A 17,588-nucleotide genomic window follows, 5' to 3' on the forward strand; every position below is an offset into this window, starting at 1 on the left:
TTCGACCATTTTAATCGCAGCAGAGACTTGGCTGGAGTTCTTTAGGAATAAGGTAGTGTCATCCGCAAGCTGACTAATCAGGATTTCTCTGCCCGCTATAGATATCCCTTGGATGGCACTTCTTCTGATATGACAGGTAAGGAAACAGAAATGGAGAGGCCGGACAGCCTTGGCGCACTCCTCGATTTTGAGAAAATCTTGGAGAGGTGCCATTTCTCACTTTCATGGAGCTATTACCATTGGCATACATAGTCTTAACAACTTTACAAAAGAAATCACCAAATCCGAATTGTTCCATGCAGTGAAAAATGAACTCATGTTCGACCGTGTCAAATGCCTTATAGAAGTCCAGAAATAGGAGGTAAATATTGTTAGAGCAGAGGAATGAGTAATCAATCAGATCTAGGATGAGCCTGATATTATTAGAAATGTGTCTTTTACTCATGAAACCGGATTGAACCTCATCAATAATTGGGTCCAGTACACCTTTGACTCTCCTAGCTATAATGGAAGCAAACACTTTATAGTCGTTATTTAATAGAGAAATGGTCTCCAGTTTTCAATGAAGATATGATCTCGTTTTGGTTTTAGTATCAAAGTAATCAATCCCTGTGTTAAAGAAGGGGGAAGACAACCTTTCTTGATGCTTTCTAAAAAAAACTTCAAGGAGAAAGGGAGCCAAGTCTTTTAAGGTTTTATAAAACTCTGCTGTGAGGCCATCAACTTGTTCACATTGAGGTGTTCAATAGCAAAAACTACTTCTTCTAAATTAATATTCCTGTCACAGAAGTCTTTGTCGCTTTGAGTTACCTGTGTGACATTGCTAATAGAATTTAGAAAAGAGGTTGCAGAGTGTTCACAGTATTTGGACTGATAAAGGTTACTATAAAATTAAAAACAGAAATTGGCGTTTTTTTTGGGTCGTCAGTTATGATGCCATTAACATTAAGTTGCTGTATCAAGTTGATTTTTCGATGGTGTTTTTCTAGATTAAAAAAATACGATGAATTTTGTTCGCCTTCCTCGATCCATCTTTTCCTTGATCTTACAAACGCTCCCTTAGCTTTGTTAAGATATACTTCATTTAGTTTAGCCTGTTCTGATCTTAGTAGTAGTCTGTCTTCATCTGACATGTTATCAGGGTTTTTTAGGGATAAGTCAATTATTTTAGAGACAATCGTGTCTTCTTCGAATCGACGCGCTTTAGCTAAATTACTGCCTTATTTCCTAAGGTATTGACAAGTCTCAAATTTAAATAGTTCCCAGTTGCTACGAAAAGAATTGTCAACTTTTGCTTTGTTCCAAAACTTTTTAAGAAGGCATTCAATATCAGATTGAACCTTTTTATGTTTTAATAGAGAGTTGTTAAGCTTCCAGTAGACACTTTTACTTATTTTCGGAGAGTTTGAGTGTAAGGGGATGGAGCTGAGGACCGCATTATGGTCAGTTAAAGGTGTTGTAATGATCTCAACCGAAACTGGATTGATTTTAAGATTTTGAGATATGAGCCAGAAGTCGATACTGACCTCCTGGTGGCATCTCTATTACTCCAGGTGAACTCTTTTTTGTTTGGATTATTGCTCCTCCATATATCAATCAAATTAAATGTCTGCATAAATACCTTCAGGGTCTTATTTAGAGAAGATTGATTACGAAGAGGCCAACAGTCCATGTTATGGTGCAATATCGTATTGAAGTCACCGCCTATAACTAGACCGGAATTTGGGAATTCTGTAAGTGAATGTTGAATATGTTTTTCTAATTCTTCAAAAAGGTTATTATTGTCGTAATTTGAGTTGTACCCATATATGTTAACCATTATTATATTGACGTTTCCCGTGTTGATTACTTGTAAAAGGAAATGGCCTGCTTTATCGCATACAGAATGTAAAATACTCCCAGAAAACTGGTGTTTCAGCATAGCGACCCCTGCCGAGTGTTCAGATCCATGTGCCAACCATAAATCGTTAACCCATTGAGCTTTCCATAACCGCAAATCGTTAGTGATCGAGTGGGATTCCTGAAGAAAACAAAAATCATTTCTGTGCTGCTTAGCAAACAAAAAAAATTGCTTTACGCTTCACAATGTTTCTTAACCCCCTGACATTGAGAGTAATAATAGATAAAGACATATTAATCATGACAAACACACACTTAGAAATATAACTGGGTGACGTGTACTTAAACACTAACCCTACTATTTGGGGCTGTACCGTTCGAACATGGTTGGCCAACTTTACATTTGGGCTTTAAATGACGTCAGTCATCTCCTTCTCTCTTTCTTCTTCTTCTTCTTCTTCGTCTTTTTCTTCTTCTCTTTCTTCTTCTTCTTCTTCTTCTTCTTCTCTTTCTTCTTCTTCTTCTTTTTCTCTTCTTCTTCTTCTTCTTCTTCTTCTTCTTCTTCTTCTTCTTCTTCTACTACTTCTTCTTCTTCTTCTTCTTTAAAGGCAGGTGGCTTCCGACAAACAGGTGCATTTCTGCCATCTACTGTACTGGAATGTGGGTCAGAGCACGCTTGTGCCTCAAGAAACGATTCCTTGTGCCTCAAGAACGATTCTTGAGAGCCAAAAAAAAAAAAAAAAGCCCCCCGACGCCCTACTAAATGCAACCCCGTTTCTCTCAAAACTTGAATAGAGCTAATGGGAAGACCTCAGCACATTCTTAAATTTAAACACAGTAACTCCTCCTTTTCTTAACCCTTTACAAAGTTTTCCCTGCTGGTGTCATAGCTTAGACAGTAACAAATAACATATTCAAAACTTTCGCTTACTTTACACATTCACAAAACCCAGATGAATGTTGTCAATCGCGGGGGATTGCCAAACAAATTCATTTTCATTGCTATGCGCGTTGCTATGCATTCATTAACCTGGGTGGATTGCGTTATTTAAAAATAAAATAAAATAAAAAAACAACGGAAAAAAAGAAATCTAACGGAAGCATGCTTGAAATATTTTATCCATTAGTATTGGTGGGCCAAATTTACTGCATACTTGACCGTTATAATGTGTGGGGATAATATGTTTTAGAAACGTTTATGTTATTTAGATAGTAAACAATACCCGTGAAGTTTGTCCAAACGGATTTGCCGTAAATGGTCCGCTGCAGTTGGCCCTCTGCGCATCCAATGACTACATACGTCACAAGAAAGAAGAAAAAAATAAGTAAAATCCTGATAAACCGCAACTCTTCTTGAATTACAAGTGAAAGTACTGAAACTTCAACGCATGATGTCCATCAAAACTTCAATGAACTATGACATCATTCGGTCAGGTTTCTGGGCCTAGCTTCGCTAATTTAACCTGATTTGCTAGTCGCTAACAAAGAGACGCGTTTAGTCGCTCAGCAGAGATCAAATGTAAAGTGTTGCGATTGTGGTGTGAAAATGTCTGCAAAGGGGACAGAAGAGTACAAAGAGAAACCATCTGGAGCAAAAGAAGACAACGTCGCTGTTTCCGAGAAGCCTCAAATTGGCTCACTCAGAGCAGGTTTGGTCACCTCTGGATTTTAATCCACGAACTACTTTTACAATTCCTCTGTTCGTTTATAACGGCGAAACTTTCATCCGGGAACCGTATGATGTTATATTGAATATGAAATTATTGACATTCACTCGCGTGGAATTCTACATTAATCATTCTCTGAAACGCTAATCATTTGAGGGTCGCAGGCATACTGGCTTGACCGCAGTGCCATACTGCGGTCAAATGGCATACTGCGGTCAAGCCAGCCACCACTCGCAAAATTGAAGTCAAGTGAGCCGCCACTGCGATTGTCAATACTGTGCATTACGGTAAGGCTGCCACCAGCGAGCTGTGTTGGCCACCTTCAAAATAAAATCGCCTCAAGTAATGCATAGACGTCAGTTGTTTGGATTAAAATAAATAAATAAAAATATGAAATAAGTAATTTCTTGGCTGTTGGGTAATGATACGTTCAACCAGGAAGTAGAAGAACTCTCAGAACAATGCCACTAAGCGTTCTCAATTTCACCTGATATATTTAAAAAATCATTAAAAAATGAATCTGGGTGATCACGCAACCATACCAGATTGTCGACACACTAGGGCACCTCAGGTATCCAACCACAATACTGGCATTCAGATCTAATGTTCCATTTCAAATTAAAATGCCTCTGAAATATGACATCTGACCTCCTCTCCTTATTTCAAAAGATTATTAAAAAATGAATTTCAGTTTTCCCTCAATTAAACCAGGTCTGTAGGACACTATAGCAACCGGTTATCCAACCACACCACCCTCATTCAGATCTTATGTTGCATTTTTAAATAAAAGGCCTCTGAAAAGTGACATGTTGACCTGAGTTCTGACATGTTGAACTACATTCTAACATGTTGATCTTTTCGCCGATTAATAAAATTCTTTTAAAAAGAATCCTAGTTATCTCTCAACCAGCCCATGTCTGGGGGACACACGAGAGCACCCCAGGTATCCAACCAGACCAGCCTCATGCAGATCTGATGTCGCATTTTGGAATAAAAGGCCTCCGAAAAGTGACAAGATGACCTGAGTTCTGACATGTTGACCTGCATTCTAACATGTTGATCTTTTAGCCAATTTTTAGAACATCATAGAAGAAAGGATCGTAGTTATCCCTTAGCCAGACCAGTGGTTTTGAGAGAAAACTAGCATACTCGACTTGAAATGTGCAAAAGGTGGTGATATTTCAACGTTGGGTCTTACAGGTAAACAGGGATGAGCTTTTTCCGCTTTTTGATTGAATTCCATTTTTTTCCAGTCAAAATGGACCTGTTTTATATTGCTCCAAATTCGTTGAGAAAATTTTAGGGGCCGGGAGCGTAGAGTCTGGTGTTATTTCTGGGCTGCCGGACTTACTTGTCTTCGGCAGACTCGGGACTCGTAATGGTTACAAATAAAGTTTGCAAGCATCCATTTTGAAGACCGTTTTTTTCTCACGAAGCATTAGTTTGCTATTACTTCGTATATGGACTAAAACCAATGTCTTACTTGTGATTGGTCGCTATATCGGCAAATGCAGAATCACAACCAATCCGTGTTAGCCTTCCTAACCCCCTTTTCCGCGAATTCTGAATGGTTTTGCATGAGGGATGTAGTGTATTGAAATTACTCGTGTATGTAGTCTGTATTAAACAAATGCCGAATGTTATCGAGACTCGTGATGAAGCTAACGTGCGTCAGATCGATGCGGATCTGAAAAACAAGTTTCGATGGGACTGGTTGGATAGAAAGCTGACGGTGTCCCCAGTAGGAACCAGTAAAGAGGAACCATTGTCTGTGCTTTTGTCGGATTTCGTGAAAAAGCTCGATCTCGCTGGTAAAGCTCTGTGTACAGTGTGTGATGATGTCATTCTATACGGAAAATGCATTCATAACCCATATATAGTAAACAGTTTAGGACTTCACTATCACTGTATGAGGTAAGAATCAACAGCTTTTTATCACATTTACACATTTTATGAATACAAGTAATGAACAAATCTTAAATATGGCAGGGAATGTGTTTCCTTTTTTCGTTTTGATTTTGACCAGCAAATTTGAAGTTACATGTTGGTGCTCACCAGGAATGCATAAGCAAAATTGCACAAAGGTCTATGTCAAATTTTCACTTGCATGTTTAGTATAAAGTGCGAATTTTGTAGGCAAATAGGGAATGGTATTTCAACAAAAATTGTAAAATTTTGTTGATAAAATTATTGGTTTTAAGACTTTAAAACAGGGGTACCCATTACGTCGATCCCGATCGACCGGTAGATCTAAGACAGGTCCCAAGTAGATCCGAGGAGTGCAGAGCAGAAAAAAAAAAACAAACAACCATTTGTATGTCTTTGTACATGTTTGTAATATATTTTTTGTGTTAATGTACGCTGCACCCTAATCATCCTATCAGTCTCATTTTCACAAAAAAAATTAAAAAAATAAAATAAAGCAGGTAAATCTACGGTGGCGCGTGATTACGTCACCGGAAGTTGTTATCGGTGAGCAGTCTGCAATTGCAGCTTGTGAGCAGAGCTGTTGCGCTATATCTTTTATCATCATTTTTCTCATTCAGAGTTTGCTTCGTGTACAATTCACCGAGGGCACAGGCAAAGAATAGGAATCTAAGAGGGCCCAGGGAAGCACTTTAAAGCGGTACGTGTGAGCTACGATAGTTAACAGGCTGCAATAGTGCATTCATACCTCTGTATCAGGCTGTTTCTCATGGCGTGCGTGTGTGTGCGCGTGCGTGCGCGCGCGTGCGCGGTAAGGGGCGATCCTGGAAGGTTGGTTGATCGAAAAGTAGATCTTTGGTCTAAAAGGTTTGGGCACCCCTGCTTTAAAATCTCTAAAACACATTAACGTCCGGGGGCTTTGCCCCCTGGGCCCCCAGTGGGGTCCAGGGGCAAGACCTGTGGCCCCCAGACCCCCGGCTGATTTTCAGATTTTTTCATCACTAGCCACTCTCATCCCTGTCTTAACTTGCTTTCCTACGCCTAATGGACTATGCGCAAGAAGAAATGTTCTTGCAGGTCCAATACGCACAGTGAAAAATATAGATAAACATTTCTCAATGATAACATGACTGAAACTCAAACGTTTCACTATTGTGTGTTTAATTGCACATATAGATGAAATGCAAAAGTAACACATTAAAAAAAAACATTTGAATTCGTTCAGATTACTTTTTCCTCAAGCAAATGGAAAAAATACCCTTTGTGTCTCTTACTCATCTATGCAAACAAGTGCAATGAGATATCCTGTTTTCTTTGAAATGTTTTTGCACTGATAGGGTTTTGTTGAGGCAAGTCACTGCTAACTTTATCCAGGAATAATAATGAGTGAAGATCAAGGGTTCAGATTCACACCTACCTCAAATTAGGGGTGTGGCAGGATGTCCCAAAAAGGTTGCAAATTTCAGCCCTGGTCTGTGGTCGACGATTCAGCCAATACTTGTCTCAGTTGAGGTTAGTTTTGACAATGTCACTGTTTTACACTTGAGAGTAACAGCTTTAGAGATGCAATTGAAAGATTTAAAGCTAAAATTCAACAGACAATAGGGATGGATGGATGGGTGATATTCACATGGTGTCACCAGCCTTCCTAATGAGCTTGTTAATTCCAGTATTTGAATGTATCTGGCACCGAATAATAAAATGAGATGGCACGTGATTCCAATGGACCTTACCGTACCGGTATCTCAAACATCTTGCTGCACATGTAGAGAAATCTGCTTAAGTCATTCTTGTACACAGCAACAATATCAGATCCATATGAGGCTAGTCTGGTTGGATGCCTGGGGTGGTCTACTATGTCCTAGACCTGGTGTGATTGAGGGATAACTAAGATTCTTTCTTCTAAGGTGTTTTAAAAATCGGGCAAAAAGGTCAATGTGAGAATCCAGGTCAACATGTCAGAACTCAGGTCATCATGTCAGTTTTCAGAGGCCTTTTATTGTAAGATGCGACATCAGATCTGTATGAGGCTGGTCAGGTTGGATACTTGGGGTGTTGTAGTATCCCCAGACCTGGTCTGGTTGAGGGATAACTAAAATTTATTTTTTAAGATTTTCTAAAAATAGGTGAAAAGATCAACATGTTAGAATGCAGCTCAACATGTCAGAACTCAGTTCATCTTGTCACATTTCAGAGGCCTTTTATTCCAAAATGTGACATCAGATCTGTATGAGGCTGGTCATGTTGGATACCTGGGGTGCTCTAGTGCAGTGTTTTTCAAACTTTTTTGAGCCAAGGCACACTTCTTTCATTGGAAAAATCTCCGGCACACAAAAAAAACGCTGATTTGAATAATTAATGTGTTATATTGTTACTATAACCATTTTTAGCATTGAAGAATGACATTATAACAGCTTGAATTGGAATCAAATGAACACAAAGAAAAAAGTATTTTCTCATCTTTCATATTTATTGTTTCACCGTCGTCCTGCATTCATGCGTCACAAATTCGCTTGTCTCTCGGTTAAACACAAGGCAATTGGCTAGCTGTTGCTGCTCCCTAGCAGTATGGGAGGGTACTACACGATTAATTTCTGGGCGATAGACTGCACAGGCATACAAATTGGATATTTTCCCGCGGCACACATGACAATGTCTTGCGGCACACTGGTGTGCCGCAGCACAGGGGTTGAAAAACACTGCTCTAGTGTCCCCCAGACCTGGACTGGCTGAGGGATAACAAAAAATATATTTTTAAAGATTTTCTAAAAATGGGCGAAAAGATCAACATGCAGACGTGGTTTGATTGAGGGACAACTAAAATTCTATTTTTTTAATCATCTTTTGAAATAAGGAGAGGAGGTCAAAAAGTCATATTTCAGAGGCATTTTAATGCGAAATGGAACATTAGCTCTGAATGCCAGTACTTTGGTTGGATAGACCGGGGTGCCCTAGTGTGTCGACAACCTGGTGTGGTTGCGGGATAACTAAGATTCGTTTTTCATGATTAAATGTCAGGTGCAATTGATGTAGAATAACCATTTACTTTATTTTCTATCTCCACTTGAGAACGCTTCTTGGCGCTTTTCTGAAAGTTTTTATTCTCCCTGGTTGACCTTATAGTTGTTCGACAGCCAAGAATTGACTTTATAGCATTTTTTTTTAATCCAAACAACTGACGTCTATGCATTACTTGAGGTGCTTTTATTTTGAAGGTGGCCAATGCCGCTCACTGGCGGCAGATTACCGTCATGCACAGTGTTGACAATCACAGTGGCGTCTCACTTGACTTCACTTTTGCGAGTGGAGGCTGGCTTGACCGCAGTGCAGGACTGTCTTGACCGCAGTGCAGGACTGCCTTGACCGCAGTGCAGGCGTGATGCATTAGAGCCAACCCCAGCTGCCTTCCTTTGGGAGAGGGCCTTGCGCGGAGCTGGTCCGGAATGACCATGTGGCATACAAGGCTTTTCGGGTTGATGCGATGCTATTTAGTAATTACTTTCTTTTATTTTACTCCAAGAAACCGACTCACCATGGAGAGAAAGAAGCTCACTAATCTAATTACAATACAGACAACAAACTCAGCCAGTCAACATCAGCGGCAAAGCTAGGAGCCATCCATGCAGGCCACCAGTCCTGTCTAAGTAAAAATGTTGGGGCTGGTTTTTGTGTGTGTGTGTGTGTGTGTGTGTGTGTGTGTGTGTGTGTGTGTGTGTGTGTGTGTGTGTGTGCCAGTCCAGCTACATAAATATGTCTGACGAGAAAATGTTCAAATTGGGCCTGTGACCTTTGCATGGATTAATCATGCTGCAAAAACAAAATAAAAATAATCAAATGAAGACAGTGTCTCTTCATTTTGGCAAATTTATCCTCCAAAACAAAATGGAAATTCCAAATGATTACTTTCAAGTCACCCGCACGGACGATTTAAAACTTGTGTTTAACAGTCAGTGCTCATAATTTCACAAAGCATGCAGGAAGACTGATCTTGCAGAAAATGTTTTTTTTATCTGGGGATGGAGTCAGGTGAACTGTTTTGTTGTTGCGTACAGTGCCTTGAAACAGTATTTATCCCACTTTAACCTATTTAGACTTTTCTACCTTCCAAGCCAAACTCAAATCACCTGTTTTGTTGGTGTATACAATGCCTTGAAACTTACAGTGATCCTTCGCTATTTCGCGGTTCGTTTATCGTGGCTTCAGTGCATCGTGGATTTTTTCAAACATAAAAAAAAAAAAAAAAAACATTTTGGGGAATTATTTATTTATTTATTTATTTTAAAAAATATACAGTACTGTATATGTTGCTCTATGTGACTCGCTGTTGTTTTGCAGCTTCTCTCGGACCGTTTGCGGACTTTTTGCAGACTTAAAAGAAAAACAATTTTTTTTTTTCTCACCTGTATATATGTTAATTGGTTGCTCCTTCACGGATTTTTGATTACCGTGGGTGGTTTTGGTCCCCAATAACTGCGATAAACGAGGGATTACCGTATCCCACTTTAACCGCATTAGATTTTTCCACCTTACAAGAAAACTCAAGTGTTTTTTTTGAATTGAGATTTTGTTTGGTCCACCAACACAAAGGCGCAAAATAATCGAACGTGCAATGGTAATGATATACCGTTTTCCAGATTTTAAACAAATAATCAAAAATGGTAAAATGTGGTGTGGATTCACTGTATATTCCGCCTCCTAGGTCAATATTTGGTAGTGTCATCTTTTGCTGCAATCACTGCTCTTGGAGATGTCCTTTATTTTTGCTGGCAGTTCAGAGTAGGTTTCACATGATCCCAATTTTTGGGGCTAATCACTGATCAGCAAGTTTAAAAAGCGATAACCGATCACTGATCCAGTTATAAGATGGAGCAATATGTATTTTTAAATAACTGTATTATTGTACATTCAAACACAACTTTTTTTTTTTAAAGGGGACAGTATACCTGTATATGATTGATTATTTACTATACCGTAAGGTGCACTTGAAAGTTTGAAATGTTCTCCAAAATGGACCAGGCGCCTAATAATGCGGGGCATAGTGTGTATGCACAGAGTTCCAAATTCTATGAATCGTGCTGTGTGACTTGGATGAGTGCTGCGCTTGACTGACTGATCTTCTGCCGACACGCTGCTTATATACAGGAAAGGTGGAAGAAACTGAGGACAGCATGCAGGATTTAAAGTGGGTAGGCGTGAAAGAGGATGCGAAAGGACAGTTTGGCCTACGACCCCCGAAAATGGGACTTCTGAAGAGACACGCTTAGGAAGCACAGTTGAAACCGCAAGCGATCAGTTATGTGGAGGACCATGGGACTCGAGCAGCCACGAGAGAATTCAAGATCAACTGATAAATGGTGCTTGGTGCTTTCATTTTATGAAACAGTACCATCTATCCATCGCGCAGCACCATCCGGCGGATTACAAGGTAAAGCTGTGCATCTTCCACTCCGACTGCATTAAAAAATGTCATGTTTTGCATTGCATAAATACTCTTTCTTCAAGATTTTAATCCTTCAACCTGCCGCTCTGCCGGCCTTACTTGGCTTCCATTATCAACTGTTCCCACAACCAATTCCCACATTCCGAGCTTACCCACTTGGGCTATGACAAGTGAGGAGGGACAAGCATACTTTGCAATTTGAAGTCCAACAAAAGGATTGGCGACAAATCTATCCAGCCCAACCACTGCATCAACATGGATGAAATGCCCCTCAGTTTTGACATCCCGGTGACCCACACTATAGAGAAGAAGGGGACCAGCACGAAAGCGATACGCACAATAGGGTACGAGAAGTCGGCTTTTACTGATGTGCTTTGTTGCCATGGTAATAAACACAAACTGCCCAAGACGCCGAAAGAAAAAAAATCCATCCAAAGTCATCATTAAGGCCAATCAAAAGGGCTAGATGGACGAGGAGAACATGAGAGAGTGTCTGAGTGAGGTGTACGTAAAGAGATCGGATGTGTTTATCCATGCTTCACCGTCCCTGATGATCTGTGATTCCATGCACGGCCATCTCACAGCCCCTGTGAAAAACCAAGTGCAGCAAAGGAAGTCAGAGCTTGCCATCATTCCAGGAGGCTTGATGAAGGAACTCCAACCGCTCGGCATTGGTGTAAACTGGGTGTTAAAAGTGAAGTTGTGAGCGGTGTGGGAGCGATGGCAAACACAGCTTTTCTAAGATTGAGAGGCAGCTCTGGGCGAGTTACGCGACAACTTGTGAATGAATTGTGGATACTTGGGCTACCTTGTCTGCTTGCGCTGTTGTTTGAGTTTTGGCAAAAGCCAGTATAATTTCTGAGGTGCCGCAGTCTTGTTCCCGCTACATTTTTAAAACCATACACTACCGTGTGTGCATTCTACTGTATTTTTTAAGATAGTGTACATTTTGCCATTCCAGCGTCCAATAATACAATGTGCCTTGTGTATGTGTTAAATACAGAAAAGCACCTGTAACTAACGCTACGCCTTTTAATACGGTGCACCTTATGGTTGTGAAAATATGCTACATGTAAATATGACAGATTATAGCCGTTGGCTAGTTTGTATCTGTAGTCCCTTGGCAGGTTGTAACATTTTCAGCAACTTGTGTACTGCTTACTGAGCATCAGCAGAAGTATTCTCAAGCATTTTTGCATTTGGGATTTTAACTGTGTGTAATTGTGCTGGTCTTGAGCTGGACGATACATTGTATATCATCGTTGATATGTGAGCATCCAAGATATTAATATCCAAATTAGAACGAAGTCAGTTATGTGAACTTGCCACACTTGTGTTGCTTGTAAAGCAAAGTCCAACCAACCTCATACCCATCTTCAAATTTGACATTGATAAACAGTTAAAGCCAGCCAATGACGATCATCTTGTGGAGGGAGGAAGCCAGGCAGCGAGGGAGGGGAGATACATGTGGCCACTGCTGGACAGCACACACATATGCGAGAAAACAGTCTGTGACAGTTCCAAGACATGATCATCAAGTTCTATAAAATGTGAAAAAGTTCAAGTGGGGTGCACGCTGTTTCAACGCAACAACAAAACACTCCACCTGACTATTATCCCTGTTACGAGCAACATAGTATATTGTGTTTTCTATCATTACACGACCATATTTAGAATTCCAAGTGTACCAGTGTATAAAATCGCGGTGCTTCATGTAAAAAATGTACAAGCAGTCTGTGCCTGGCCGGTCCCTTCACTGGATTGGGAGGGAGGCCTCATGATTATTGCTTACTATTTCTGTAGCAGTGCGCGTCGCCCTTGACTGCCACTGTCTTTTTGTGGATCAAAAAACAGTCATACAACGGGGGAAAAACATTAACTGTGGCCGTGGTCTGTTCACTTCCCGTAAACATCTTTGCGCAGCGTAATCAAAAACTCAATAGCCCCAGACAACTGTACAAAGGTTTTGCTCAACATGTGGTGTTTACATGCCAAACTCACTCTAACAACAAATAGAGAACAAACTGTGCTGTGAAAATAAGGAGATGGCCCTTACGCCTGTTTGGAGGGAGAGGGGGGGTGTACGATGATGTTTGAGCCGATAGAGCTATAATCACTTTTGAAACTTTCAACATTGATACTGTTGATAATTAAGTCATTTGATGCACTGAATTTTGAGTAGCATGCCACAAAGCAATTGATTATCCGATTCACACAAGGACCTCACAAGCAGCCAAGTGGCTTTTCAGCCAGTAGTGAAAGTTATTACATGAGTTACATATTTAACAGGTACAGTAGTACCAAAATGTTTTAGTAGCAGCAAAAAATATTTTGTGGCAGCCTGCTAGAGATAAATGTGTATATGCGAAACGCTGCAGCTCTAATGTTTTATTTCGCGGTGCTGATCAATGCCATCATTGATTGGTCTTTTGGATTTAAGACGTTATGGGTGATCACAAAAATCTGTCTGAAACGAAGAATCTCGGCTGATCCAATCCAGCCGATCAGATCTGCCTAATGTCAACCTCAGTCACTGGAGCAAGCTGATAAAAGTTCAGTGGAACTTTGGTCTGGACCTTGCGTGGGCCATTTGAATACATCAATATTCTTTGAGCTAAACCATTCCGTTGAAGCTCTAGTGGCTTTGTGTTTAAGGTCACTAACTCGCCTTCCCCTCTCAAGTCTTTTGCAGCCTCCAACAAGTTTTCTTCCAGGTTTGCCAAAATGTATTTAACACCATCCTTCTTCCTTGCCATCTACCCCAAGGAATTTACTCGTCCCTGCTAAAGAAGAGCATCCCCGCAGCATATTGTTCAGCCACCTGCACTGTTGGATTCACCTGGCGCTTTTGGATTCACCTGGCGCTTTAAGAGGGGCGGGGCTGCCACTGACAGCTGACCGTTCGCGCAACATATAAAAAGCAGCATCGCATTATGTTAAGTTAGTAAATACACTCGCTTCGTCGTCGGCATGGCCCAATGGTAAGCTACGTGTGTGCTTTACCAGACATGTAAAGTTGGCTTTTAGATTCGATCATGATCATCGGTTGCTTTGTTTGTCTGCTTTACATTGTGTCCGTTGTGCTTTATGTTTGCCGCATCGCTATGCAATCACTGTCAGTTACCGTTCGCAATCGGCAATTTAAACTTTAAATAGCTAAAGTGTTGCTAGAACGGTGGTTTCTTTATTTGGATCATTTTGCATAGTTGTCATGTTTGTCCGGCTTTAAGTAATTTGCGTTGCAGCTGGGCTTAATCATGCCGGCGCTCCACTTCCGGGTTGGACCTCTGGGACTTGTAGTTCTTTTGTTCGAGTCGCCTTGATATGTTTGGTTTCTTACGTTTAAGATAATAATGATGACGATAATAATACACAGTGAAATCATGGTTGATTAAAGTATTTATTAAACATGTTGTTAAAATAAAAGTATTAATTAATGTCAATTGTATACATATTTACATCGTGATGCAGAAAGATAGATATATTCATTTTTTTTGACTGCATTTATGTGTGCTTTAGGTTATTACCTGCTTCTGCTACTGTTTCTGATACTACTACTACTACTACTGCTGCAAAGAGCTCCAATAAATGTGTCAAAAACGTACAGAAAGAGTGATCCTTCCATGCTGACCGACGATCCCTATTCAGAGGGCCGTGAAAGAACGGAATTAACTGAACAGTAATAACCATCGGGTTGGATAGGATTCCCCCGGTGAGTTTCAAGCCTTGAAGAGGAATCACTCTCCAAGCAAACACCTTGTCTATTCAATCCTGAGATTGGCCAAAGGAGCACCGCCATCTCGTGGGAAAGACCCTGGTAAAGTAAGCTCTGGTCAGACTAGGAAAATGGACTCCCGTGAACTCGAAACCCTCAGAGTGAAGCGCTCTGCTGCGCAATCTTCTTTCACGAAGAGGGCCAATAAGCTTGCCTCCAGAGTCAACCTGTTGGGAGAGAAAGCCCTAATTGATGAGCTGAAGGCCCTTGAGGTAGACTATGAGAGGGTCAGTGATACAGGATACGACTATGCTGAAGCCCTCAGTGCGGTAAAGGGAACCGAGGATGAAGAGGGCAAGGCAGAAGAAGCGGCCTGCATCACAGAGAAAACAGCTGAATGCCTGCGGAAGTACACCGAAACTGTTGAGCTCATCCAGGAAACAATCTGGACGAAGTTCGCTGCAGATGACATCAAGGAATGTATTTCCAGTGCAGAAGCTAAAATGGTTCAAATGGAGAGCTGCGACATAAACAAATTACATAAAACTGACTTTGAGCTCACCAGAAATTGCCTGAGGGAGAGGGTTGACGAGCTCGAGCAAAAATGCAGTGACTGGGATGCATTAATTTCATATACCAACACAAAGTTGTTGAAGGAGAAGGTTCGAGCTCTGTGGCGCCGAGTTAGAGACTTTGAGGATAGCTGGCAAAATCCAGGAGACGCAGAAAAGTCGTTCGACGGTGTGGATGACAAGGTCCCACTAGAAAAAGAGTCAGACAAAGCAAAAAACATGCTTGATCCTGTCAGCCCCACAGAACCTCCATTCACCAGTCTCAGTCTCAAGCATGAACTTCCTTCAGGCAACACCACCCCAAGTGCTCCATTTAATCCCACACCAACAACCATCTCAAATCCAGGTGTCAAAATCCAGACACCTAGTGGACCAGTTGGTGGCAGCATTGGAACAGCATCAAGTGCCTTGAACACACCGCCAAGGGACCAGAGTGCTCCACGAGGTAACCCTGACATGTATCCTGGAGGTTACGGGTCCAGAAATCGGTTCCCTCTCGAGAGAGCACGGCTCCCCACATTTTCAGGTGACATGACAGATTACTTCCGGTGGAAGGCGGAGTGGGGAGAACTGGAGCAATTGGGAAACCCTTTTAGGACGGCAAGTATAACAAGATTCCATCTCCTAGGAAGCCTTAGTGATAAGGTGAAGAAGGACCTGGTCCTGTCCAGCTGTGGGTCCGCTGAGGAAATGTTCCGGCGTTTGGACAACAGATACGGGAACAAAGCAAGAATCGTCCAAACAATAGCAAATGAGGTGCAAGGCCTAGCCCCCGTAAAGGGAAATCACCCTAGGAAAGCGATAGAGCTAATCCAAACGGTGGAAAGGGCCTTAAGCAACCTTCTTATCTTGGGTGAAGAGGATGTGATGAAGAACCGACTCGTGGCACAGTCACTTGAGAGTAAGTTACCAAACTTTCTAAAGGAGAAATGGGTAGCTTACAAGAACGAGCCAATGAATGGCTTTGCCCAGCAGAACCACTTTGAGTGCCTTCTCCAATTCCTAAAGAGACAGGAGGTCATTCTTGAGGAGCTGGACCAGTTGGAAACAAGTCTTGTAGAAAAGGCTCCATCTGAGAAACGCCCGATAGAAACAATTGAGAAAAGGGCTAAGAAGGCTTTCTCCAGAGTCACTGCAGGTCAACGAGGTTCTCCGGGAAGGCTGCAAACCGCATGCTCTGCCTGTGGTGATGAAATGCACACTGGAAGGCTTTTTGCATGTAAAACATTCAGGGATATGGACCTGGCAAGAAGAAAGTCTCACCTAAGGACCCATGGAATATGCAATCGATGCATCAGCATTCATCCAACGAATGGCTTTTGCAACTCAGGGTTCCTTTGCAGTAAAGCGGACTGCCGGCAAGACGAGGCTCACCACTACCTGCTCTGCCCCAGGTTCGCTACCCAAAAAGACGGTGGCAGTAAAGTCCCAATGAAAGTGGCAAAAAGGCCTCTTGGCCTAACAAGCCAGCAGGAAGAGTTTCTTGCGACACTATCCCCAGAGCAGAGGACAGAGTGCAGGAAAGTCTTCTCAAACAAAACCACCGCAGCGATTTGCACCAGTACTGGAAGTGTACCAAAAGAATATCCAGTGCTAATGATGCTCCTCAAGGTTACGTCCAATTCTGGCCATCTGATTGGTACGTTGATTGACCTTGCTTCAGATACCAATTACATCACAAACATTGGAGCCAAGCGTTTAGGACTATGTGGAGAGGACATCAAATTGATTGTGCACGGAGTTGGCGGGATGATGAAAACGGTCATGACCAGGAGATATACCCTTCGGTTGAGAGTAGAGACTCCTGAGGGAACAGTGGGAGTGCACAAGATTGTCTGCTATGGCCTGGAGAGCATCGCAGAGGTCAGCCAGAAAGCAACACCACACCAGCTTCAAGGCTTCTTCCCTGGTGTTGCTGCTGAGGACTTGGTCCGGCCCACCAAAATCGATCTCCTCATTAGTCACAGGGAAGGTCGCCTGGTCCCACAACCAGTTCAGAGAAACGGGGACCTGATTCTCTGGGATGGCCCACTTGGAAAGACAGTTGGCGGGACCCACCCTGGCCTTGTTGAGAGGGTGGAACTAACCTTCCGCCAATCCGACACTCATTTCGCAAGGTCCATGAGAACTGCCTCAAAAGTGTATGAGGAGGTTCTTGTGGACTCAAGTGATCCAAACCTTCTGTTGACAAAGGACGAAGAAGTCATTAGCCACACCACTATAGCTAACAAGGAAGTGTTAGAGTGGTTCAGGTGGGACAGTATCGGGGCAGCGTGCGATCCTCAATGTGGGGGCTGCAAATGTGGCACGTGTTCCCCAGGAGGAAAGGAGATGACTCTTGGAGAAGAAAGGGAGTTGGAGAAAATCAAGAATTGCCTCACCTACGTCCTAGCGGACAAACACAGCCAGTCACCCCACTGGGACGCTGC

General features: G+C 42.0%; 1 protein-coding gene across 1 annotated transcript in view; it reads left to right on the top strand.

The window, feature by feature from the left end:
- The first annotated feature begins 3,096 nt into the window (after positions 1-3,096).
- The window catches only part of LOC109523553 (zinc finger protein 37-like), a 28,699-nt gene continuing 14,207 nt past the window's right edge, over positions 3,097-17,588 (top strand). The window contains exon 1 of the mRNA XM_019882764.1: positions 3,097-3,488. Within this exon, the coding sequence (XP_019738323.1) occupies positions 3,386-3,488 (103 nt within the window). The 5' untranslated portion in view covers positions 3,097-3,385. The remainder of the gene's footprint in view (positions 3,489-17,588) is intronic.

Source organism: Hippocampus comes, unplaced genomic scaffold (assembly GCF_001891065.2).
Source record: "Hippocampus comes isolate QL1 unplaced genomic scaffold, H_comes_QL1_v1.1 scaffold262, whole genome shotgun sequence".
NCBI classification, from domain to species: Eukaryota; Metazoa; Chordata; class Actinopteri; order Syngnathiformes; family Syngnathidae; genus Hippocampus; species Hippocampus comes.